The sequence below is a fragment of the Dreissena polymorpha genome, chromosome 10 (assembly GCF_020536995.1).
Source record: "Dreissena polymorpha isolate Duluth1 chromosome 10, UMN_Dpol_1.0, whole genome shotgun sequence".
NCBI classification, from domain to species: Eukaryota; Metazoa; Mollusca; class Bivalvia; order Myida; family Dreissenidae; genus Dreissena; species Dreissena polymorpha.
Genome location: NC_068364.1, coordinates 15,619,578 through 15,646,572, shown reverse-complemented (window position 1 = coordinate 15,646,572; position 26,995 = coordinate 15,619,578). Strand labels below are relative to the sequence as shown.

Sequence of the window (26,995 nt, the reverse complement as noted above, 5' to 3'; positions counted from 1 at the left end):
TTTTATGGCCATCAAGCAGAACAAGGATAGGCTGTGACTTGTCCACTCTTTGCACATATCTGAGGAAATGGGTGTCCATGTAGTGTAAAAACACAGCTGAATTTGACCAGCCACTGTCAGACATACACCCTGATGACCCTTGTGTAGACCCTTGTAACAGATCTGCATTCAGGCGTTTCCCTTTGAAAACAAAGAATGGTGGAAGCTGTGTGCCTAATGCGTTGCCACATCCAATTATTGTTGTAACGCAGGACCTTGACGAAGTAACTGCTGGTGCCTTCAATGTGCCACTTATTATGAATGGTGGGGTATGCTCTGTTTGGATACTTTTTTCGTCAATGTTATAGACACACTCAGGTTTGTTGTGGAGGTCATGTTTTTCAACAACGCTCATCAAATTGTTGAAATATTCATGAACATTGGCCTCTGATGTGGCTTCAGCTCTGTAGTTGGACATTGCCCTCGGACGAACAACTCGCAACTCAGGCCATCGCTGCTGGAAACCCTTAAACCATTTCACAGACAAAGGTTAATCATTTGGCCTCTTACCAAGGAACACTGCATAGTTTGTAGCACTTGCTACAACTTCACTGATGGTATAACCATACCCAAGGACAGCCATTGTTTTGACATGGTCAACTAGTTTGACCTCTTCTTTTTGAGAGAAGAGTGGAGCTGGTCCGGGTTTGAGGCATTCAGGGTCAATAACCCCTTTCACACGGTCCCATAGTGTAGTATGGGGAACACCATACTGTTTTGCAACAGTTCTTACTGGCAAGCCACTGTCTTTTACTTTTAGGTATGCATTGTGAAGAGCTGTTGGTGAGTAAAGACCTCTGTGTTTAATTATCTTCTTAGGTTTAGACTGAAAAGAAAAAGAAAAACAAACTTAACTTTATGATGATCAATTGTCAAGAAAGAAAAGCTGGAATATTTTTTCGGAACTGTGCTGTAGCTCTAAGAGCGATAATAAAACAAAGTCACATGACTATCACATGACTGTCACGTGACCCGGACTCGACGAAAAAATCTACGTCTGCTGCAATCAAAATTGCAAATGGAAATACGCTTTTTGGTGTGTAAATGCACGTTTTGATAAATGCATTCAAAAAGTAATAGCAAAAAACACATAAAACCGTGTAAATAACAATAAATGCATTTCTTTTACCTGTTTTCGGCGCATGTGTTGCAAGCTTAGTGGACAAGTAGGTCACGGACTTCATAAATGACCATTTGTTTATGGATGTGACGTCATGCGCACTTTTGCGCATGCGCATATAGAACCAAAAAAACCGTCCGATATCAGGTTCTGTTCGATAATAGGTACTTACACGATATACTATAAAAGACATTGAAACTTAAAGGGAGACTACCTCGTTATCAACTGTGGACGAAATGACTCTTAGTTATCTCCCCTATGATTATGGTATTAACAGAGACCGATTGAGTGTGTCTGGTGACTCCGACTGTGATGTTGCAAGGATCTCCTATGATTATTTATGCATGGATGTAAGAAGTCATTTATAGTATAACAAATGTATTTCAAAAAAATACAGTGTAAGACATTAAAGCAGCTAGATTTAAACAGGGCCATATACATGCTTGTATAGATCCCTGATTTAAAGCACTTAATTGTAGAAAGGTGTAATGGTGTCGCTTTTGTGTGCCAAGACGTACGCTGGTATTTAAACATGGAACCCATTTGGACAGACAAGCCCAACGACTACAAAAACGTCACTTTTCTGTCGCTTTCCCATGCTCACAAACTAAGCGAAAAGTAAATAAATCTAGAACAGTTTATCAACCGATATGTGATCACACCGGCCGGTTTCATTGGACAGTGAGTGTGGCAATTTATTATCTGAGGCCGTTCCAGTCTATGTAATATCTACCACTCCTTCATTGGAGGCCGCTCCAGTCTACGTAATGTCTCCCACACCTTCAATGAGGCTTTCTACGAAGGCAAATCATCCAACTTAATGCAGAATTCTATATATTTTTTTGTTAACATATTTGAATAATGTACCTCACATAGTTTTAATCATCAACTCGAATGGTGCACATTTAAAGTACTTAAATGTTCGGGTGTTTTCTGGCCAAGTTTTATATAGATTGAGTCATGTGGCTTCTAGAGTGGCCACGAGTTTTTGTCTCACACATGACCCTGTTTTTTTTTGTACTTCACTTTACACAAAATAAAACTTAGTATATTTATTGTTAAAAATAAGTATATAATACTAAGTCTCGGTAAGCAGCTGGAGCGTGCGCGTCGCGACCGAGTCGAGAGTCGCCCGCAGAAGATTTTCTCACCTGTACATATTTCCTTATAGAGGGGAAAATTTACGGGTGGCTCTGCTAATCCAGCTGAGTCCGTCACCCTCGAGCCGGACGTCTTCTACACTGATTGTTTGGCTGTCTTCTTTAAAATGCAGCGGGCTTGTCACCCGCTGTTTATCGTCGAGAGTTCGCCGGCCCGGACCTGCCAGAGGTCCCGTCTGAAGAGGGCCGGAGACGGCGGGACAGCGAGACCACCAGTGTGGGGGACATACGGGACGGACCTGGGTCTGTGCACTGCGCGGGGGGAAACCCGAAACATCGAGGGGGTGGCTTTAGAGAGGGACCCCGGGACAGCGGTACTCAGTACGCTCAACGCACTGGGGAAACTGTCTCGGGGATGAAGACGACGGCCGATGACAACAAGTGGGCCATAAAGGCGGAGCTGTGTGCGGATGCGGTGCTACGTTCAGACATGAATTTGTCATGAGATTGTCTATCTACCTGTGCACATTAAGGTCTCATTGGCCACCGCGCACTGGTCTATTTGGAACTAAATTATATCTTTGGCGAATACCCGGGAAGCCGGGGTAAATTCGACCTACTTTGGCTCTAAATTTAACTTTCTCCCCTGATAGGTCACAGGGGCAGGTCGGGCTACAAAGACCTCGTGAAGAGGCCAGTAGGACCTGTATATAAACTCTGAAACACACACTTACACACACACGCACGCACGCACGCACGCACGCACGCACGCACGCACGCACACACACACACACACACACACACACACACACACACACACACACACACACTCTAAAACAAAGTTCATATAAAGGTACCCGCGCTGGTGCAGTTGATGAGATGTCCTCCTAGCGATCGGGAGTTCGTGGGTTCACTCTCTACTCGGGGATCGTTCTCATTATCTCCTCCATGGACACCAAGTACTGGTTCTTCCCAGGAAACGAACTCAACAGTGTCCATATCTGCCTATAATAGGCCTTCCTGTAATAGTCAGCAATTGACAGTAGGAAGTACGAAGTAGAAGGTAACGAGGTAAACATGACGTATACGTTTTTTATTATTATAAGATTTGACATACTTTTTCGTTTTTGACATCACTTGACCCAAAGACGTAGAATGTATTATATAGGTCTTTTCTTGACCGAAATTCGAATTTTGTGCTTGAGACCAGTAAAGTTTCTTCGCGGAAGCAATTTAAAGTACTCGTTTCGTTTTTGTAACGTATTATATTTTATAACGAGAAAATGTCAAGCATATGGGTAATTAAGTTAGGTTTGAAAAATGCTAGCTATTAGTTCGTTTGGATTTTGCTCTTGTGCATTTTACTTTTCACGTTTTCTCATGACCAATAAACAAGCTGGCACGTGTATATTTATGACTTCTTCATTTCACCGCGAAATAATGTGACAGCATGTACGGTGGCTTCAAGAAATATCATTGCAATCTGATTGCGTATTCTTTTTGCGCTCCCCAAAGATCCGAATATAGGGAGGTGGGGATTATGAAGTTCCGTCTATCCGTCCCTCAAAAATGTACTTCCACTGCGATTATATGATATCAATTCTCATACTGACTCCCTTTCCGTCTGTCAAACCCTGTGTGGCCGTACCACGTGGTCCGTGTCGTCATTTTAGCTATCCGTTCGTCTGCTACGTCATGCAAAATGGAAGAAACTAATAAATCAATTTTGAGTCGCGTTCTGAGAAAACTAGACATACCGGTAATGCATGTGCGTAAAGGGTCGTCCCAGATTAGCCTGTGCAATCAGCTCAGGCTAATCAGGGTTGACACTTTCCGCTTTTATGACATTTTTCGTTTAAATGAAGTCTCTTCTTAGCAAAAATCCAATTTAGGCGAAAAGTGTCGTCCCTGCTTAGCCTGTGCGAACTGCACAGGCTAATCTGGGACGACAATGTACGCACATGCATAAGGCCCAGTTTTCTCAAAACACGACTCATTTGATCAAACTGTTTATGCAGTTTCCTTATATGATGGAACAGCGCATATTGCCAGGTGGACATTCCTTGCTATGTTAAAACAACAAATCGTCGTTTATAAATTATTACACAAGTGAACGTGTATCTCGGAAAAACAGTCAGCAATTTCATAAAAAAATAAAAACCGTAAATAACACGTGAAACTGCCCATCTCGCACTCCAGCCACGCCAGTATGGAATTTCCGTCTCCCCGTGGTGCTGCAAAAGATGCGTGATGTTTCCATAATCGTCATCGTGGTAACTGTAGATAAGGCAGAATATGAGGATATAACACAGTGCCCAAACCATGTATATGACCACTGTATATGTAGTAGTAGTAGTAGTAGTAGTAGTAGGAGTAGTAGTAGAGTAAGTCGTAGTTAGAAGTAGTAGTAGTAGTAGTAGTGTAGTAGTAGTAGTAGTAAGTATAATTAGTAGTAAGTTAGTAGTAGTAGTAGTAGTATTAGTAGTAGTAGTAGTAGTTAGTTAGTAGTAGTCAGTAGTAGTTAGTCGTTAGTAAGTAGTAGTAGTTCAGTAGTTAGTAGTAGAAGTAGTAGTAGTAGTAGTAGGTAGTAGTTTTAGTAGTAGTAAGTAGTTAGTCAGTAGTAGTATAGTAGTAGTAGTAGAGTAGTAGTAGTAAGTAGTAAGTAGTATAGTAGTAAGTAGTAGTAGTGTAGTAGTAGTAGTAGTAGTAGTAAGTAAGTGTAGTAGTAGTAGTAGTAGTAGTAGTAGTAGTAGTAGTAGTAGTAGTAGTAGTAGTAGTAGTAGTAGTAGTAGTAGTAGTAGTAGTAGTAGTAGTAGTAGTAGTAGTAGTAGTAGTAGTAGTAGTCGTAGTAGTAGTAGTAGTAGTAGTAGTAGTAGTAGTAGTAGTAGTAGTAGTAGTAGTAGTAGTAGTAGTAGTAGTAGTAGTAGTAGTAGTAGTAGTAGTAGTAGTAGTTTAAAAAAAATTAACCCTCAACGGGGCTCGAACCACTGACCCGCCCTAGAGCCACGGAGCAAAAGGCTACCGCTCTATCCTCTAGACCATCCGCTCTAATACCATGACAATTGTATTTTTTTTTACTTTATATATGCAATCCTCGTATTATCAAAAAATACAACGACAACAACATAATTCTCCAAATTATTCAATCGTTTCGCGTTGCAACGCTTTATAATTTTCAGGTTTTTAAATTGTCAAAAGATGCACATAATGGATATTTTAGAGCATGGTAAATGTTCAGTTTTACTGTTTCCTCACAAATATCATAACTTCAAGGAAAATTTGCGAATCTGAAACTTTTTTCTCTCAATTTTGTCAATTTACCAAAGGCCCATTTAAAGGAAGTTGTTTATGCAGCAGTCATTTGGTATGTGCGAGAGGTCATGCTACTACGCGTCTTCTTAATATTTATATAAAGATTGTGTTCACTGGTTGTGTTGTGTAGCATAACAGCCGTACAGGTAACACTATAAAACACTTTTCTTTTAACTGTCGACGTTTTAACTTCGCTGTTTCAATGCCATCTTAATCATGGTGATTAATGAGGACTTGCACCATACGTATAGTTTAAAGACAATTTCAATCAGAAACCAGAAACAGATAGCTGTATGTCACCACATCGACGTTAAATAACGCCATAAAATGACGTTAACGTAACCAGTGATGCGTGATAGCGTTTTCCGGAATTTACGAACGGCATCGGAAGACATCGTTCGTTTTCGCCGAAGTGACAATCCTTCAAGCAACACAGTGTCACTTGGGGATCGGCGTTTCGCCGATGTCTGACAACTTAATTGTCCCGTAGCCTTAGCCAATAAGAAATCGACTCATGTGTGCCACGTAGAAGTCAACGTATTCTTATCATATTTAACAGTCATTCATTACGACGACTTAGTAACATATGTGAGAAACGGAGATAAGTGCCACCACCGGCTTTTTGTGATCATCTTGCGCTCGTATATAGTGTGACGGCGATTTGTGCACAGGCTAAGTCCAAACGAGATTAGTTTCTTCATCAACTGAAACAGCAACTTCGAAAATTTTAATACAATAACTTCTATAACAATGGCGAATTGTTTACTTCTGTTTGCGGGATGCTTTTTGGCGGCGACGGCGTTGGTTGCTGCTGCCGACGGGGAGCTCAAGATCGAGGTCACACACGCCGTCGAGAAGTGCTCCCGGAAGACGCAGAGACACGACCTTGTGACCATGCACTACGTCGGGGCGCTGGACAACGGCACACAGTTCGATAGCACGTAAGTGACGTACGTTACAGTTCTACGTACTCGTTTCCGTCAATTTAGCATTGATGAACGCTAAAACGTCTGATCACTTATGTTAACTACGATTCTTTTCGTATGCATTGTTATAATATTTCTTATTTAGGTCTTCCTTTAAGTTTATACTGTTGATTCTTGTACTACTTTTGCCAAATGTGGTACTATGGATTCAAGAGGTACTTTTGATTAATGTTGTACTTTTGCTTAATAATTTATTATGATGCTATGAATTCGTGCGATACTTTTGATTAATGTGGTACTTTTTGGGAATATGGTCATAATGTATTATTGCGATATCTTTGCTGAATGTGTGGCTATGGGATATTGTGTTGCATACAATCACATGCAGTTAGCGCGTGAACATGGTTATCATTAGTGAAAAAACGACAAAGCATGAAGAAATTACTATCAACTTTCGTGACACATTTAACGATTACATGAGTAGCAAAATAAACGGTATGAAGTCATGATGGATATGAATTACCACACACGTTTAACGGTTCCCATGACTTTTACATAATTGCACTTGTTATAAGGTATTGGCGCATAATTATTTGATATCGCGGAATAAAGTTTCTGTTATCATTAGCAACAGTTGCGGAACGGTAACAGCTGTGACCCTTCTAACGCGAGATTATCTTGATGTTTCACAACTCTTGCAGCGATATTTATGAGAGGTTATCGTCGGTTATTAATGTGTATTTATAGGGCCATTCTATTGATTGCCTTCATACATTGATGTGTTTAAATAAGGAAGATGTAAATAACAAAAGTAGAAAAAGCTTTAACATTTACTTTGATGGCGGTGATATTAAAGGGATCTTTTCACGTATTGGTTAATTGACAACATTGAAAAAAGTTGTTACAGAATCGCAAATTTTCGTTTTAGTTATGATATTTGTGAGGAAACAGTAATACTTAACATTAACCATGGTCTGATATAGCCATTATATGAATCTTTTGACGATTTTAAAACCTTACAATTATAAAGCGTTGCAACGCGAAACAATTGAATAATTTGGACAGTTCTGTTGTCGTTGAATTTTGTGAAACTACGAAGATTGCTTATATAAAGTATAAAAAACGTCTTTCATACATACTTGGCAGGATGGGCGAGCGGTCTAATTGGTTTTTACTCCAGGACTCCGGGGGTCACTGGTTCGAGCCCTTATGCGGTCTACTTTTTTTCCTTTTATTAATTTTATTCTCGATTTTTTACTGGAGCTTTTTAGCTCCAATGTTTACATTTATCAATATAAAGCAATTAATGACAAACTTCAAAACATGCCAAAATCTGTGAAAAGGCCCCTTTAATCGTCATGCATATTAGAAGTCAAAGATATAGTGTGAAATAACAGCGTGCTAGGTCCTGCTCTGTTATGCGCTAAAAATCTCCGTCCTGCCCGTTTTTACCGATCATCACATACAAATTTTTAATTGTTGTTCTTTACTGTATTTTTGTAATCAAGTTCATGTCAAATGTAAAGAAATGCTTACAAACTTTAAAAACAAGTGTTATACTAAAAACTTCATATGAGTATGCAAATAATAAGAAAATGTTATCAGACTCGTGCGGCTTCCCATCTTGATCCTTTTAGCAGCACCTTGTACCTTTTGGTTACAATAGATCTTTCCCTAGTTTAAACATCGGTGTCGCGCCTTTTGGTTACCATAGATATTTCCCTAGTTTAAACATCGGTGTCGCGCCTTTTTGTTACCATAGATATTTCCCTAGTTTAAACATCGGTGTCGCGCCTTTTGAATACCATAGATCTTTCCCTAGTTTTAACACATCGGTGTCGCGCCATTTGGTTACCATAGATATTTCCCTAGTTTAAACATCGGTGTCGCGCCTTTTGGTTACCATAGATATTTCCTTAGTTTAAACATCGGTGTCGCGCCTTTTGGTTACTATAGATATTTCCCTAGTTTCAACATCGGTGTCGCGCCTTTTGGTTACAATAGATTTTTCCCTAGTTTAAACATCGGTGTCGCGCCTTTCGGTTACCATAGATATTTCCCTAGTTTAAACATCGGTGTCGGGCCTTTTGGTTACCATAGATATTTCCCTAGTTTAAACATCGGTGTCGCGCCTTTTGGTTGCTATAGATATTTCCCTAGTTTAAACATCGGTGTCGCGCCTTTTGGTTGCTAAAGATATTTCCCTAGTTTAAACATCGGTGTCGCGCCTTTTGGTTACAATAGATCTTTCCCTAGTCTAAACATCGGTGTCGCGCCTTTTGGTTACTATAGATATTTCCCTAGTTTAAACATCGGTGTCGCGCCTTTTGGTTACTTTAGATATTTCCCTATTTTAAACATCGGTGTCGCGCCTTTTGGTTACAATAGATATTTCCCTAGTTTAAACATCGGTGTCGCGCCTTTTGGTTACTATAGATATTTCCCTAGTTTCAACATCGGTGTCGCGCCTTTTGGTTACAATAGATTTTCCCTAGTTTAAACATCGGTGTCGCGCCTTTTGGTTACCATAGATATTTCCCTAGTTTAAACATCGGTGTCGCGCCTTTTGGTTACCATAGATATTTCCCTAGTTTAAACATCGGTGTCGCGCCTTTTGGTTACAATAGATATTTCCCTAGTTTAAACATCGGTGTCGCGCCTTTTGGTTACTATAGATATTTCCCTAGTTTAAACATCGGTGTCGCGCCTTTTGGTTGCTATAGATATTTCCCTAGTTTAAACATCGGTGTCGCGCCTTTTGGTTGCTAAAGATATTTCCCTAGTTTAAACATCGGTGTCGCGCCTTTTGGTTACAATAGATCTTTCCCTAGTCTAAACATCGGTGTCGCGCCTTTTGGTTACTATAGATATTTCCCTAGTTTAAACATCGGTGTCGCGCCTTTTGGTTACTTTAGATATTTCCCTATTTTAAACATCGGTGTCGCGCCTTTTGGTTACAATAGATATTTCCCTAGTTTAAACATCGGTGTCGCGCCTTTTGGTTACTATAGATATTTCCCTAGTTTCAACATCGGTGTCGCGCCTTTTGGTTACAATAGATTTTCCCTAGTTTAAACATCGGTGTCGCGCCTTTTGGTTACCATAGATATTTCCCTAGTTTAAACATCGGTGTCGCGCCTTTTGGTTACCATAGATATTTCCCTAGTTTAAACATCGGTGTCGCGCCTTTTGGTTGCTAAAGATATTTCCCTAGTTTAAACATCGGTGTCGCGCCTTTTGGTTACAATAGATCTTTCCCTAGTCTAAACATCGGTGTCGCGCCTTTTGGTTACTATAGATATTTCCCTAGTTTAAACATCGGTGTCGCGCCTTTTGGTTACTTTAGATATTTCCCTATTTTAAACATCGGTGTCGCGCCTTTTGGTTACAATAGATATTTCTCTAGTTTAAACTGCTTTAAACTGCTACGCCCCATATATCATACACTATTTGCATTTATTAGAAGTCACCATAAAGTAATCCATCATGACTTTGTTGACTCTCCGTCAAACTTAAATACAATAAATCACGTTGAATGCATAAATGAAAAATGGCTGACCATCGTAGAAATCCCTGGGGTCAGATATATATCATCATGACCCTGATGACCGCTACCTTCGGGCGGCGTGACTTAACATGCGCGTATCACCTTGACATCTCAACGGCGTTTTAAGGCAAATTACGACTGTATGACGTTTACGTCTTATTTCGACAGTATATGAGCTACTTAACCCTTAGGCAAAAAAAAAGAGAAAACAAAATCACACATCAATCACGAACAAGCATTGTTTTGGAACATTCTTAGAAAGTACAGCACTTTGAACACGACAGTCTCTTCTTAATATTAAACTATTGAGGTCGCAGTGGTGTAATTGATATGGTGTCCGCCTAGCGATCGGGAGGTCACGTGTTCGATATATGGGAGCGTTCTTTAGATGTCCACAATAGACAAAGTGTACTGGTGTATCAGAGTCACAGGAAACGGACTTGCGAGCGTTTTAAGCCTTCGGCGTTCTATGCAATCGAGCTAAATTAAATAGGTTTACACTAAACTTATATTAAAGTTTTGATAGACTCATCTGAACTTAGAGCACCTCTCTCTTCTCTCCAAACACAACATTCCTGACCCATTTATGCCTAGTGGACTCTCCCATCCTTCTAAATTGGATCAATTTATTTCCAAAATTAGGGATGTCTAATATATTTATTTCTATATTATGACGAGACGCCGCATCATGCGGCGTCTCATCTGGGTTTACGCTGTTTGCCAAGGCCTTTTTTTCTAAACGCTGGGAATAAATGGGTTAACCATATTTTATTCTGTTACATTTGTTAGAATGAATATTGTCAAATCGTTATGCTCGTTTGTATGATTGTAAAAAGCATTTTCTCATAAATAAAATGCTATGATTAATTACTAACTTTTTTATCCGATGTTTGTAACATTTGTATTACAATAATACCGAAATGAGAAATAGCTGATGTTGTATGTTAGTTAATCGATTTTTCCGCGGTGCGGCTGTGTGACTTAACAGTTAACTGATACGGACAAATATATGGTATTGATGTATATTACTGTTTAATTTGTTTTTTACGAAAACAAAATAACGTTAGACCTCATGTCTCAAAGGTACTTGATTGATTTGGACATAAAATCTTTATTTTATTGTATCAATTTAATTATTAATTACACCACAGACTCTAGATCAATATACGCTCCGTGATTACACCAATCAACAATTAAACGAACTTAAATGTATCATTCCAAGGAAGCATGTAAACAACTAGTACACATCACATTAATTGACAATTGTTCAAAATCAAAACGAAATTCGTATGTCTTCCATGACAACATGTTCATTTGCCAGACATGACATTTTATTTCAAGACATTTACACAACTAATTAAGCATAGGCCCTGTTGCGCGACATTTAAAAAAAGCTGATTCATGTCGTATATATTACCGTAGAAGTACGATATACATTAATAAGAGAACCGACAGAACGCGTGCTTTGCATATGTGGTTATCTTAAAGAGGCTGATAGCCGATATGGACTTAAAATAACTGTTTCAGACAATCCCGAAATACCGTAATCCTGAATGAGCCTCGGTGTTTAGACTTTGCATAATACATTTTAATTTCTTTAAGCTTGACAAAATGTTTTTGAAGTTCGTCAAAATATCTTTCCATACAACGAAGAACATATTTGATAAAACTATTACAATTTATTGCACTCACTCGTCATTTCTTAACGTTGTGACAATAAAAAAACTACAATATTGGTAGCATACTCGAATACTATTTTAATAGAAGAAACAGTGGAACTATTGATAATACACTACTGCTTTTTCCCCACTGATCCAGATGGTCACCCGATCACATATCCCAACTATTGACTAAATATATGCGGACTGCACAGGCAACTGTGACGACACTTTACCCACATGCATTAAAGGGGGGCTTTTCACAGATTGTGGCATGAATCAAAGTGTGTCATTAAATGCTTTACATTTATTAATGTAAACATTGGGTCTAAAATTCTCCATTAAAAAAATAAAATAAAAAAAATAAAAAAGTTAACCTCAACAGAGCTCGAATCACTAATCCCTGGAGTATAAGTCTAACGCTTGGACCACTCGGCCATCCGTGCTCATACAATGTGTGTATAATTTTATACTTTATATAAGCAATCCTCGTAGTTTCACAAAATGTAACGACAACAACAGAAGTCTCCAAATCATTGTTTCGCGCTGCAACGCTTTATACTTTCCAGGTTTTTAAATCGTCTATAGATGGATATAATGGATATTTGAGAGCATGGTTAATGTTCAGTATTACTGTTTTCTCACAAATATCTTAACTTAAACGAAAATTTGCGAATCCGAAACATTTTTTTAATTGTGTCAATTTACCAAAACGCGATAAGGCCCCTTTTAACATCACTCTCACAGAGCAAGGCCCATATATAGCAATGTAACTCCTATTTCCAGATGGGAGCGCAACCAGCCGTTCCAGTTCCAGTTGGGGATCGGTCAGGTGATCAAGGGCTGGGAGCAGGGGCTGCTGGACATGTGCCCGGGGGAGAAACGGAAGCTCACCATCCCACCTAACCTTGCATATGGAGATAAGGGCGCCGGTAAGCAAAGTGACTTATTTTTCATATATTTCTATTAGCCTCGATCTGGAAAAACTGGGCTTAATACATTTGAGTTAAGTGTATCGCACATTATCCTGTGCAGTTCGCACAGGCTAATCAGGAACGACCCTTTCAACCTGAACTGGATTTTTGCTACGTAGTGACTTACGTTCCACGAAAAATACAATAACATAGGGAGGTGTCATCCCTGATTAACCTGTGTACATTGCACAGGCTAATCTGATACTACGCTAAACGCACATGAATTATATATTTAAATCTTATTCATCGAGTCTTTTCCATGCAAATTTATTCCATTGTAAAATATCGCCACCCTCAAACCCTCTTTTGGAGGTCGTGCTATCTTCCCTTAATTTACTTATCCGAAATTACACCCTCCAGATTTTTTTACAATTAAACTCCTTGTTTGCGAGCGATATTACTTCTCTTATTCTTTACATCGTATCAGTGTTCTAGCCCTGAACACAAAAGAACAACAATCCATCTACTGCATGCAAATTCTGTGCATGATACTTAACCTTTCCCCTCAATGTCATGCGAAGCCCCCACCCCCCCATCCCGGCGCTCTTCCACAGCTTACACCCTCATCATAAAACGTCATCACCAATCTGTCAGGAGACAAAAAAACCCGATTCCACTCATGTCGGATTAATTGCCATAACAGTCCTCGTCATGATATTCCCCAATCATCTGAAATTTATAACTAGGCAAAATATTCACCTTCCGAACGACCCCCACGACCCCGATGCTTATCACATTGGCTTTCTCTCTTTTGTGCGTCGCTAGGTTTAAACACCCTATTTAAAATGCGAATTATCTCCTCTTTAACACTTTAACCCCTCTACCCCAAGCGAAACTATTCCACCAAACTACACCTTCAATTAACGGTTTATTACCCTTACTGCAGACGACGCATGCCCCTACCGAGTTCCATCCTCAACTAACGGTTTACCCCATTTATTTCAGGTGACGCTATTCCCCCTGGTTCCACCCTCGTCTTCGAGGTTGAGCTTGTGCACACGGCCGACGGTCCCGTGCCCCCGAACGTCTTCAAGCAGATTGACGTCGATAAGGATGAAGTCCTTACTCATGACGAGGTAACAACGTGATCAGTTGAACAATCCTGCTTTTCGTAAAATATATAGAAGTTTTGAAATTATACCCACTGATTGCTCATGCCTAAAGACAAATAATTCACAATTTGCAAAAAAAAGGTATATGGTAAGCAAAACCTTTTTGCTTTAACTTATATCTATAAACAGGTTGTTCTCCCCTTTAAAGGGATATTTCATGACAAATATCTCCCAAATCTCTGTGTTACATGTTGTTCTTTAAATAAAACAAAACAATATCGAATGTAGCACAACTCAACTTGATTACGAATAGGAAAGGTGTAGGTCTGTGAGCGCATGTACATAAAAAACCATTGTACATGCACTACAATATTAACATTATTGCGATTTTATTGTGATCTGACATCGACATTACAATATTAATGCGAACTGTATTGTTTTAAATAGTGGAACTACGTTTTAGACGGCAAAACAAGAAAAAAGATATCGCCTGCATATTGTACAAATAATTGATCAACATTTTGTTTCAAACCGATGTTTCAGGTTTCCAACTACTTAGTCAGTCAGGCCAAGCAGCACGGACAAACCGTGGACAAGGATTCCGAGGACCACAAGAATGTCGTGCAGACGATTTTTGACCATGAAGACCGGGACAAAGATGGAGTCATCTCGCATGACGAGTTCAGCGGACCTAAGAAGGACGAACTTTAATATGACATCGTTTTAGTGTTAATTGTTTAGATACGTAGATACGTTGTTGAATTTTAATAGGGTATTGGACGTTAGCTTTTTTAATGAATATATTGCATTAAAATTTTGTTGGGAAGACGATGCAGAGGTGTATCCGATTAAAATTGTGGTGCTAATACCGATATTTACAGCGATTTAAAATATATTTTTCGAAAACAAGACAATTTGTATTTAAAAAATACTTACCTACTGTAGATATATTTAATATGTACAGCTAAGATAAAACAGATATTATGTTTAAAGATATGTGATGCTTTTGCCGCACCAAGTAAGATGATTTCGTAATTCATGTTTAATGAAAAGCATGAATGTAGATAGTTTTGAAATTGAGTTATTTTGACGAACCAGGTATCGCTGGAAATTTGATTATGTTTATTGTTATCCATCTTATATAAAAAACTTATTTCATCAATGTGAAATTCTCATAAAACATTTTTGTTACCAAGTGGCAGAGAAATAAGTGCAATATTCGACCGTTGTTGTTAGTTTCACGCATGGGTCACTAGATTGTACATAATTTAATGATATTGAATTGAAGTTTACGAGTATTTATTGAATAATGTTTTTCTCTTATTTAAAATATAAGTGCTATGTGAGTCCGCCGATTTTTAGCCGCGGTTTAATTAGAAAACAACGCTTTATTGTAATTAGCGAACGACAACTCTTCGTAAGTTAACCAGATTGTGCTTTTCGAAGTTACTTACCTTGTATATGTTAACGTTTTACTAAGAAAACATTTTTCCGAAACACAAGATCATTTAAGGTTAAATTCGTTGGAATGCTATCATTATAACAACTGTATGTTAAAAAATTGGCCCATATTGTGTTATTTGAATAATATTATTACCGACTACCCGGTAGTCATCATTTTCCATAATTAAATTTCATAAAAAAGTATATGAAATGTAGGAATTTCATTTCAGTGTCACATCGTAAGAGTTCTAGATATAAACTGTTTCATGCATCGGAAACGAATGTGCACTTTGTGAGCATGTTGAGAGGGCACCTACTTTTGCTTCAATGAAAACATCTTGCAGTTTGCACCGCTTTCTCCCAAATTTTTTCATTTTCCTAATTTTATAATTTAAATGTGTTATTCACCTATATGCGATTAATAATCAAAGACTTACTTCTAAAATGTGTGTATTTTTCTCTGTTCCGAAGCTGCTTTCATTGTAAATATAACGATGGAAATATGTGTTTTATGATTGTATCCTAGCAATACGCTTCGGTTAAGCTTTTACTTGTAAGATGCTTTAATTGCTTTTAGATTGTTGCACTTTTTTATTTCGGATGAGTTGATCTAGTCAAATTGTGTAATAACGTTGTTTGTATATTTGTTCATGAAAACATCAGTAAAATGCATCATTATTTTCGCGTAAGCTTCATATTAGATACGAAATAAAAGCTTTGCGATACTTAAAACTGGTTTTATGTTATTTTTACTTCTCCTCCTCATCCTCCTCGTCATCATCATCATCATCATCATCATCATCATCATCATCATCATTGTCGTCGTCGTAGTAGTAGTCGTCAACATCATCATCATCATTATCATCATCATCATCATCATCATCATTATAATTTTAATCATCTTCTTCATCTAAACATCATCACCGTAATCGTAATCATTATTATCACCGCCGCATTCACAATCATCATTATTTTCTTCTTCATCATCACCATCGCAAACGTCATCATAAGCAGCAGCAGCAGCAGATCTATGCAAAAGCACAAGACCAGCAACAAAACCGTCATATACATGGCATGAGTTATACAATTATAAGCTCTAAAATTATGTTGAATGACCGCATTTCTGACATTGTATAAGCGATCTTATGGGGTTTACACACGTTTTGAAAATGTATTTACCACTATCTAAACCCAATCCTGCGTATTATTCACTGGACATTGATTCTCCATTAAACCTGCAAATAGTACTTAATTCTGTCCCAGGAGTATAGTTTCATGTGTTGCTGTTGCAAAACACGTTAATTTCTTTATATTTCACCAGAGTATTAGTATGTACTCAAAGCATATAATAAATGATCCTATTCATGTCGTATATCCGAAAATTCAACCATGCAAAAGTGCTGTGAATCCAATTTAGTAGTGTCCCTCAGCCCTTATGCACACATTGCTGTTTCTCTAAAGCATGAAATGAAGAAACCCATTACAATTATTGAATGCAGTTTAGATGACTCAATAAACGCATTTTATTGTTGGAGAATAGCTCATTTAAAAAAAAACAAATAAAATAAACTGAAAACATGTCCCTCAAATACTGTACAGATACGTTACCAAACATCAGAGTTATAATTAGTAGGGTCATGCTATTGTTATTCAGATCTGAATAACAATAGCATGACCCTACTAATTATTAAAATTATGTTTTTAATTCACATCATATCATATTTCATCATACAGAAATAAATTCTTATACTGCATGCTTTGAAAAGCAAGCACATTGTCCTAAAGGCAAAGGAGTATGTGTTATTCTTTAAAATCGGACCAGATACGTTACCATCCTTTTTTCACTATACAGCATGTATCCTCACCCAGGGACCTATACAAACAAATTTGTTTGTATGGGTCCCTGCCTCACCATTATATAGAAATTGGGTCTCGTATCTAAGTAACTTTCAAATTTATTCTTTCCAAAACTGATCAGATTTGAGAAATCTGTCAAGTATTTATGGAGCACCTGATGTGATATAATTTTTGGTAAACAGATACGTTACCGACTTTTTCTAGTTGAAACTCATTTGATAACTAATGGCGATGTCCAAGTGATTTTTTATCACATGCTATACCCTGTTTCCCATGTCATACAACCATTACATATTTTGTTATATTACACCTGTGTAATACAACATTTTAAAGCGTTTTCATTGGCTTAGTTTTCGTTTATTGACCAATCGCATTTTGTTATTTTGCTGCAATGCGTCAAATGACGTCACGAAATGTAAACAACATTCGGGATTTATCATTTATGTTTGCGTAAATATTAATTTTATTTGCTCATTTAAAAGCATGTGATACAAAAGATCTGACACTCGTTGTCATATCATACCATATTTTATTAAACGAGTTCAGGAATTTTGTTAGTAAGCGAGCCTTTGGCGAGCTTACTAACGAATTTCCTGCACGGTATGATATGACAACTCGTGCCAGATCCTATATATATCAGCAAAGATGCCACGTGTCAAGCAGAACTGCTGGATGGTGTTTTGACCAACATTTCATTTGCTGGAAGGAAATATGAATCTGCGAGAGTCTGGAATACCAGATCAATTGGAGATTTTTGCAAATTCTGTTGAAATTAGCAAATAACCATTATTTTATGTTGGATTATCCATGTGCTGTAATAAGGAAATACTATTTTAATGATATATTTATAATATGGAGAAAAATCGAATAGAAATATTCTGTAATTTTCTAATTTAAGTCTATGCCATTCTTCGTAACGTATCTGTTTCATAGTAACGCATCTGTTTAACAACAATTCCTGATTTCTAATTAGAAGCTAGGTCAAATCTGCTTTTCAAGTCTGTAAAACATGTTTTGTTATAATAAAATATCTTAGTATAAGGTCATAAATAACCGTTTTGGTATGTTTGGAGCTGAAATATGTATAAAGTATTAAAAACTATAGTAAAATGATATCCATCATTTCAGAGTTCATGCCAAAATCAAACCCTGCTTATCAAACATGTACAAAACATGCTGCTTCCGTCACATAATTGAATGGTCAAAACTGTTTGTATGTGTTTTAATATTTTTATGTTCAGAATATAACATAGATTTATATCTTACAGATAAAATAAACAGATACGTTACCGTCTCTTGTCATTGATTTAATTAGGCACTTGTGTATAAAGATCCCTGCTTATTTGTGATGTAATCCTAGTAAGGATCACCGGTAGTTTAATCAGCTAATATGCATTGCATTGATAAATATTGGGTTTGGAATAAATAAACCTAATCAATAAGAATCACTTTTTAGTACAAGTTCATAGCCTGTATTGAACTTAAAATATGTCATTCAAAATGTCTTATGGAGCTTCACGATAACAATATTTAAGTACTAATTTTTCTTGTGAGAATGTGAATCAGTCGTTAAATCAGGAACACTATTGCTGTAATCAATATAGACCTTCAAAAAAAACTTAACGTATGTAACGTATATGTTCTGCATAAAACTAGAGTTAATGGCAACTTCAACATGAGTAAAGAGAATTTAAGTTAAAGGTTAGGTGAACCAGTATGTTTTCAATGTTATACATACATTGAACTTCCGTGAAAAATTCGTTTCGGGGCGTACGTGCATACTTCAGTTTTGAGCTCTGCTTCATTTTAATGTGCTGGTTTAGTGGAGAATCAATGTGGACTGTTGATCAGCAGACGATTAATTGCATCTATAGTATGCACAAAGTGTTACGATTGATCCACTCGTGCGTGAATGTCCGAGTTTATTTACAGGTCATCGCTGCGTCTTCGCGACTACCTTACGTGCTGAACCACTCTGGACCCAACCATAATGTGTCAACAAACGATCTTAGTGACGTCACCATCTATGTATAGAATGGACCAAACCTTGTACGCAACACCAGTAGTGCGTTCAGTTACAGCGAACGTTCGCTATAGTTCGCGAACGGTCGCGAACGTTCGCTACTGAACGCTCGGTTCGCCGCGAACGTTCGCGAACCGAAGCGAACCCTCTCGGGAGGTAGTTCGCTATAGCAAAGACCTATCAATATACAAAGATAAGCGTTATCGGGTTATCGCGGATTTTCTCCCGGAGGGAACGAGATTTAGTCACGTGGCCTAAGGCTAGGTACAACGAATAGTTCGTCTGTAACGAGATCGTCAGTAACGTGTCGATTGATTCGCAAAATATGAACGGTTATCAAATCAAATGAACGTAAGTTGCTGGTGTCTTTGGTGGTACAGAATACTGCTTTAAATAATTAAATGACCGATGTAATAAACATAATCTTTATGGTAATAAAATTCTTTAATTAATTTTAATGTCACTAATTCATCGGTTCAAAGAAAATATCATCAAAAATTATTTATTCAAAAGTTTTAAGTGAAATAAGCGTCCAATTTTGCAGTCATGCATGCGGGAAATATTGTATGTACGCTAAAAAGAAAAATCTTATAACACATTAGTAATTGTTGTAGTTATTAGTAGCAAAGATCTATCCTTAAACAATGTTTATTGGTGGATATTTCCGTAGAGATTCATTGATCTATTAATAAACATGTTTATTTAAGATCCGAGATTAAACAAAGAAGACGCCTAGAATATTGTAATAAAACGAAACGAGTAGTTACAAATTCTTGTTATTTAAATCACTTTTCAGACATATTGAAGGAGCATTCACGGTAGTTTAGATTAAAACCACAGGTGGTTAGCGTGTGGCTATGCTATTAATTAGTGAAAACATCATTTTGAATGATAAATAATCATATTATAACGAAAAATCAACTTGTCTGAAAAAAAATATTTCACTATCAAATATATATATAACAAGGTATGCAACTCAAAATCAGCCCAAAACGGGGTGCATCGCTTTGAACAGCCATATCTTCATCAATTTTGCAGCGATTTTCACGATTTCGGTCTTATTCAACGCAGAAATGAATTTCCTTTCTGGAAATGTATATGTCTTGCAATATTTTTACAAATGCTGGGTCAACTTTTAATTAATAACACGATACACAACACGCATGACCCAGTTGACAGTGATCATGTATTCTTTATGAATGAAATCTCCAGTTGTAAAGACACACCTCCGCATTGGACCAATGAAATCACTCGTATGTTTAAAATGTCAGTTAGTTGAAATGTATGTAAACAAAGGTTTCAAACGGCGCTGGACAGTTAGTCTTGATGCAGAATGTAACGACAAGAACGGTAATAATGTTTTTTCATACGTTTTATTGAATTATGGTATCGAACTACACGAACTTTATAGGGAAGTTGCCCTTTACTCCGTGAAGATTTCAGTCTTAAAGACAGCATGATCACTGTCAACTGGGTCATGCGTGTTGTGTATCGTGTTATTTCTTAAAAGTTGACCCAGCATTTGTAAAAATATTGCAAGACATATACATTTCCAGAAAGGAAATTCATTTCTGCGTTGAATAAGACCGAAATCGTGAAAATCGCTGCAAAATTGATGAAGATATGGCTGTTCAAAGCGATGCACCCCGTTTTGGGCTGATTTTGAGTTGCATACCTTGTTATATATATATTTGATAGTGAAATATTTTTTTTCAGAAAAGTTAATTTTTCGTTATAATATGATTATTTATCATTCAAAATGATGTTTTCACTAATTAATATCATAGCCACACGCTAACCACCTGTGATTAAAACCGGCGCCAGTTGAACGTCTACTGAAGGAGAATCTCGGGAAGTTAGCAGGCCAGTGTAGCTTCAACAGGTGTCTGATTAGTGCACTTGCATATTAGGTTGACAGATTTCGCACCTTTTTTAACATGATTTCCCAAAATAAGGCCCCGTGACCCCGGGACAGACCCCCGGATTAACCTACACAACATTCCTACAAACGTATTAGTTTTAACATAAGAATATCATATCATTTTTCATGTACAACATATTCACATGGCAAAATATAACAAAACCGATTTTTTTTCATGGGATGATGATTTAGACCTCGATGAAATATTAGGAGAATATACAGCAGACGAAGATGCTATTGATAATTCAAATGGGAAGCAAATTGCAATTTATATTTGTCCAGAGTGCAAAATGGAGTATAAAAGTATTTCCGGGTTCCGGGGTCACGTCTTGAAAAAGCATGACAAAAATCTCAAAGGTACGCTATAACGGGTTTCCATGTATCTCTTTGAAATTCAGAAGTCGAAACAGCGGTAATTAAAAGAGTTCTTGTTTTAGGAAATAGACCATTAAAGTAAGAAAAACAGGAAAAAACAAATACCTAACAATATACTTTGGAAAAACGGACAAATTACGTAAATAAGTTGTTAAGCCCCGTTTTCCTATGCTTCTTTCGCATTTTGTAGCCTTACGCACACGTTTAAATTCTCTGTAGAAATTCAAATTATTATATACGTTAAAAGGTGTCCATGCTGAATTGCATCGAGGGTAAACGTTGCATAGAATTAAGGAACAAAAAAACGCATGTAAATTATTTGATAGTTTAATAGCATATTTAACAACATACAACATTACACAACAGTTAATAATAAATTAACGAAATACCTTTTATTGAAGAAATGTTGTTTCATTACACGAGTCGCGTTTTGAGAAAACTGGACATAATGCTTGTGCGTAGTTTCATCCCAGATTAGCCTGTGCAGTCCACCAAGGCTAATCAAGGACGACCCTTTACGCCTAAATTGGTTTTTTAATAAGAAGAGACTTTATTTAAACGAAAAATGTCATATAAGCGGAAAGTGTCGTCCCTGGTTAGCCTGTATGAACTGCACAGGCTAATCTGGAATGACAATTTACCCAAAAACATTATGTCCAATTTTCTCAGAACGAGATTCATAAAATGAAAGAACAACATTTCTGTAACATTTTTGTGTTAAACAGGTGACCAACGTGGATACTTTGCAAGATCTGTACGGATTAAAACAAAATAAATACGGTCAAGTCTAATACATATAGTTTATTCATATGAATTACTTCTTGCAGCTGCAGACTACAGAAAGAGTTCACAGCCGTCTAGCGGCAAACAAGAGTTTGATGATGCGGAAAACCAGCGGTTCCAGCAAGTGTTTCCTATTGCGTATAAAAGCACACTCAAAAATCTTCAAACAGATCCAATGTACAATATATTGGGTACCTCTCCCATTCCTGTGATAGCTAAGCAATCCGAACAAAACACTATGTTTGAAAATTACATTAAGTCAGTAATGGAAAAGTGCTTCGATGGAAACAAAATTTCTTCCGCAGCAGAATCCTGTATTCAGTAACCCTGAATCATCATCTAAACGAACACAGTAGTCATGGTCATTCCCCTCATCACAGGTTTGGACATAAACATTACTACATGTTGGACTGTTGCCAGAACATGAATCATTTGACAATCCCGAAATAGCAGGTATTGTTTCATCCGATAGAGCAGGTTTTATTTCATCCGATAGAGCAGGTATTGTTTCATCCGATAGAGCAGGTATTGTTTCATCCGTGCTGGTTGTGACCTTAGGTTTTTTTCCATAGGTACTTCTGTGTACAAAAGTCCTTACTGCATTTCTTCCGCGGCATCCTGCAAAAAAATAAATGTTCATATAAATGTTCATATTATATGTGCAGATATGGTTTCATCAACATAAAGTATGCGTGAGAGAAATTGAAGTATAAACATGTAATAATAATCGTCCACATACTAATCGTAATAATAACATTAGTATCCTCTTAGACAAAAATGAGAACAGAACTTATTTATTTATTCACAATAAACAGTTTTGTTTTTCATGTTTAGCAGAAGCATAAGAAGAAATATTTATAAATAGTAGACGAAGTAGTAGTTGAAGCAGCAAAGCAGCAGTAGCAGAAGAAACATATTTGCAGTAATAATTGTAGAAGAAATTCTGACGTTTTATGATTTTTAGCAAAGGTTACTTATTAAATACTTAATGGTTAGGCCTGCGCTTGTAAATTATTGATGAATAAGCAATTGACGCAACTTACTATTGACCAAGGTTAAAACAATATAACATAGATTTCAATAAACCATAACGGTGTTTCGCAAAGACCTATCGCTCCGATTCGCTCGTACCATATAACAAAGCGTTGCTTTTAATAAAGAGTAAATTGTATCATAAAATGCAATCTACGAGGATCAACCACAACATATAATTTAAAATCAACATTGTTATAAAGTGTTAACATTTCAAAGGCCGATCTTTTATCCTGGTCCGAAACTTATGTTTTATAGTTCATTTACATGTAATATCTGTTTGATCGGAAATTATACCCACTGGATGAACCGTCTGCTGAATTGACATTTAAAATTATGCATGCATTGTTATTCACTTAGCACCATAAAACTTTAGTATTGGTATTGTTAACAATACTTTTATAGAAACATTTTATTTTCTCATTCGACTAAATTCGTTTTAATCGCTGATTGCCAATGTAAGAAAACCTTCAATAGGCGTATTTGATTGGAAAGGTTTTATTATAATCTTTGTGAAGATCAGAGTTCACTGAACCAGCGAGACCATCTTTCTTATTGTGTCCTGTTAAATCCACTTTTTACCTCCATATCGAATGTTGTTACATGCATATGCTGACGTTTGTTTTATTTATCCGATTATGCATTAGACGCGATGTGTTTTTTTCCGGTTCAATGATCAAAGCCAAATGATTTTTTTTTTTTTAGTTATTTGTTTACTTTAAAAAGAGTGTAAAAGTGCACATTTATTCAAAATATACTCGCAAAATTCTCAAGACGATTTTATTGAAATAAGTCCTTCAGTCCTTAATAAGCAAAACATATTGTAGTAAAACAAACATTTTACAAGCTCAAAACAATCTTATTATGACAATATCAGAGAAACCTCATAAAAATGAGATTGATGCGTGTGCGTTAAGTGTCGTCCCAGATCGATGTTCCTTTATAATCGAAATATTACTTTAAAGCGAAAATGGTCACCCCTATTTGGCCTGTACGGACAGAACATTCTTATCTGGGATGACACTACACGCATGCATGTCCGAAACATTTGAGTATATGTAATACAAGAAGACATATCCAAGTGTTCACTAAATTAAGTGCTATGAGTTAAGTCTACCAATGTAGCAATGTGAAAATGAAACAAAAAAAGGCTAAAATTAACCAAATCTATCCACAAATAGCAAAGTTATTCAAAAAGGCGTCCAAGCTATTTTTGAAGTCTTCCCTTCTCAATGTGTAAATGTCCGAAACATGTAAGTATATGTCTTACACGAAGAGATATTCAAGTGTGTACTAAATATAGTGCTATGAGTTTAGTCTACCAATGTAGCAATATGTTAATGAAACAAAATAAGTCTACAATTAACCAAATCTATCCACAAATAGTTAAGCTATACAAAAAGGCGTCCAAGCTAATTTTGAAGTCTTCCCTTCTCAATGTGTACATGTCCGAAACATTTAAGTATATGTCTTTCAAGAAGAGATATTCAAGTGCGTACTAAATATAGTGCTAAGACTTTAGTCTACCAATGTAGCAATATGAAAATGAAACAAAATAAGTCCAAAATGAAACAAATCTATCCACAAATAGCAGAGTTATACAAAAAGGCGTCCATGCTTTTTTTGAAATCTTCCCTTCTCAATGTTTCAATGACCGAAACATTTAAGTATATGTCTTACAAGAAGAGATATTCAAGTGTATACTAAATATAGTGCTAAGAGTTTAGTCTACCAATGTAGCAATATGAAAATGAAACAAAATAAGTCTACAATTAACCAAATCTATCCACAAATAGCAAAGCTATACAAAAAGGCGTCCAAGCTAATTTTGAAGTCTTCCCTTCTCAATGTGTACATGTCCGAAACATTTAAGTATATGTCTTTCAAGAAGAGATATTAAAGTGTGTATTAAATATAGTGCTAAGAGTTTAGTCTACCAATGTAGCAATATGAAAATGAAACATAATAAGTCCAAAATAAAACAAATCTATCCACAAATAGCAGAGTTATACAAAAAGGCGTCCATGCTATTTTTGAAGTCTTCCCGTCTCAATGTTTCAATGTCCGAAACATTTAAGTATATGTCTTACAAGAAGAGATATTCAAGTGTGTACTAAATATAGTGCTATGAGTTTAGTCTACCAATGTAGCAATATGAACATGAAACGAAATAAGTCCAAAATGAACCAAATCTATCCATAAACAGCAAAGTTATACAAAAAGGCGGCAAATCTATTTCTGAGGTATTCGCATGCAAAAACTGCAACCACAAAAAAACTTTCAGAACATTAACTCAAATTTTAAGTATATGTTTTACAACAAAAAATAAATCATTCTCACTATAAATAAACCTATGCTTGAAATTACTGTCTGTTATCCAAAAAATAGCTGAATATTGCAATTTGTTTAATTTTTATTTACAATCAACAGATGTGTACTGTGTGTGTGTTTTTTTTATATTAAATACTCTTTCACAAAAAGTTGAAAAACGAACATTATATAAATTTAAAACAAAGTTTTTTTTTATGGCGAAGACATTAAGTTAAATGCATTCAAGAAATTCTTTAGTTTTCAGTTGTTTTAAGCTTACTTCGTAAATGACTATGGAAACTAGTCGAAAGAAGCTGATTTGCGAAACCTTCCCCCACCCGCTTGCCACTACGTTGTATTTCAATATAGCGATATAATAACCAAATTATCTGCACAGTTACATCGTAATTTGATTAATTATTGACGTTTACACTTATTAACACAATACAGCGATGGGTGGTTAATTGATATTCGATAATACTAACCTTAAAGTCAATAAAGTCAGGTGTGAAAACGATAACGATGATGGCAATTGTTTACACGACTCGGCTTCAAAATGGTGTCGTCTGCTCGATTGATGTCACGTGATCTAGATCTCGGTTCCGCCGCTCGAATTTCCGATAATTTCTATTGGTCTGAATGGATGTTACCAATCTTTGTATATTGATAGGTCTTTGGCTATAGTTCGCTAGCGAAACCAAGATGGCGGACAAATAAATATGTTGTATTTGTTCAGTGTAACTTCGATATTGTTTCCTTTTTTTGTAGTACAAAAATGAATTGAACAATAAACAAAGTGTATAGGAGGTTTTGGGGATTCCGATAATGACGTCGCGTTTGCGCAGCCTCAAATTTTGGCCGTCAACACTGCGGCCATTCTGCTTTTGTTTGCGTTTGATGATCCGCATCGTGATAAGATTTCAATCATATTCGCGACCCTTTTTAAGAACAACAAAATACTCAGCAATTGAAATTCTTTCAGATTAAATAGAATCCAATGAATGAACACAAATAAGGACGAAAACAAACAACAAATTGATTGATTTTATGTAATCAACATAAAGAAACTATTTGAACCTATATGTCCGTAAAAACTTACCTTGTTGCAGATAAACTAAATCCTCTTGATACATGTAAATGTTTTTATTTAATTGTTCACACTTATTTTGACACTCCTTATTTCAGCATGTTTAACCACCCATTGTTTAATTGCCCCTTCATCACAAACCGATTATCTCGATATGATCGGATACCGTCCAGACAATTACTAAGAAAACAGGGTGTCATAAACCCAGGGACCTATATTTGTATGACTCAGTATGGGGTCATTAACCACATGTGTCTGGTCATTAAACACAATTTATGATACCTCCGTGTCATCTCTTGGCATATTAAGCCAAACACTTAACAGTTGCTTTAATAAAACATTTGAACATATTTAAAAAATAGGCGTACATTTGTCCGAAATGGATTAACAGGAACTATTAAGTATGTATATTAACCAGTTTAAACATAACACTTAA

The 26,995-nt window shown here is 36.5% G+C and overlaps 1 protein-coding gene and 1 long non-coding RNA gene across 2 annotated transcripts; one reads left to right on the top strand and one right to left on the bottom strand.

Moving 5' to 3' along the window:
• The first annotated feature begins 6,024 nt into the window (after nucleotides 1-6,024).
• LOC127848597 (uncharacterized) lies at nucleotides 6,025-15,903 on the top strand. Its single transcript, XM_052381149.1, has 4 exons — nucleotides 6,025-6,512; nucleotides 12,489-12,634; nucleotides 13,622-13,752; nucleotides 14,272-15,903. The coding sequence occupies exons 1-4, from the start codon at nucleotides 6,322-6,324 to the stop codon at nucleotides 14,437-14,439; spliced, it is 636 nt and encodes a 211-aa protein (XP_052237109.1). The 5' UTR covers nucleotides 6,025-6,321; the 3' UTR covers nucleotides 14,440-15,903.
• Nucleotides 15,904-21,660: 5,757 nt separating this feature from the next.
• On the bottom strand, nucleotides 21,661-26,143 carry LOC127848599 (uncharacterized). Its single transcript, XR_008034592.1, has 2 exons — nucleotides 25,958-26,143; nucleotides 21,661-22,748 (listed from the first exon to the last, which is right to left on the bottom strand). It is a non-coding gene; the product is annotated as an uncharacterized LOC127848599 (long non-coding RNA).
• Between the last annotated feature and the right edge of the window lie 852 nt (nucleotides 26,144-26,995).

What these genes read in the sequence shown, in the direction of transcription:
- LOC127848597 (XM_052381149.1), top strand. Translation starts at nt 6,322, where the DNA reads ATGGCGAATTGTTTACTTCTGTTTGCGGGATGCTTTTTGGCGGCGACG. An exon ending in ATATGGAGATAAGGGCGCCG is followed by an intron (nt 12,635 to 13,621) that starts GTAAGCAAAGTG and finishes CATTTATTTCAG; the next exon opens with GTGACGCTATTCCCCCTGGT. An exon ending in AAGTCCTTACTCATGACGAG is followed by an intron (nt 13,753 to 14,271) that starts GTAACAACGTGA and finishes CCGATGTTTCAG; the next exon opens with GTTTCCAACTACTTAGTCAG.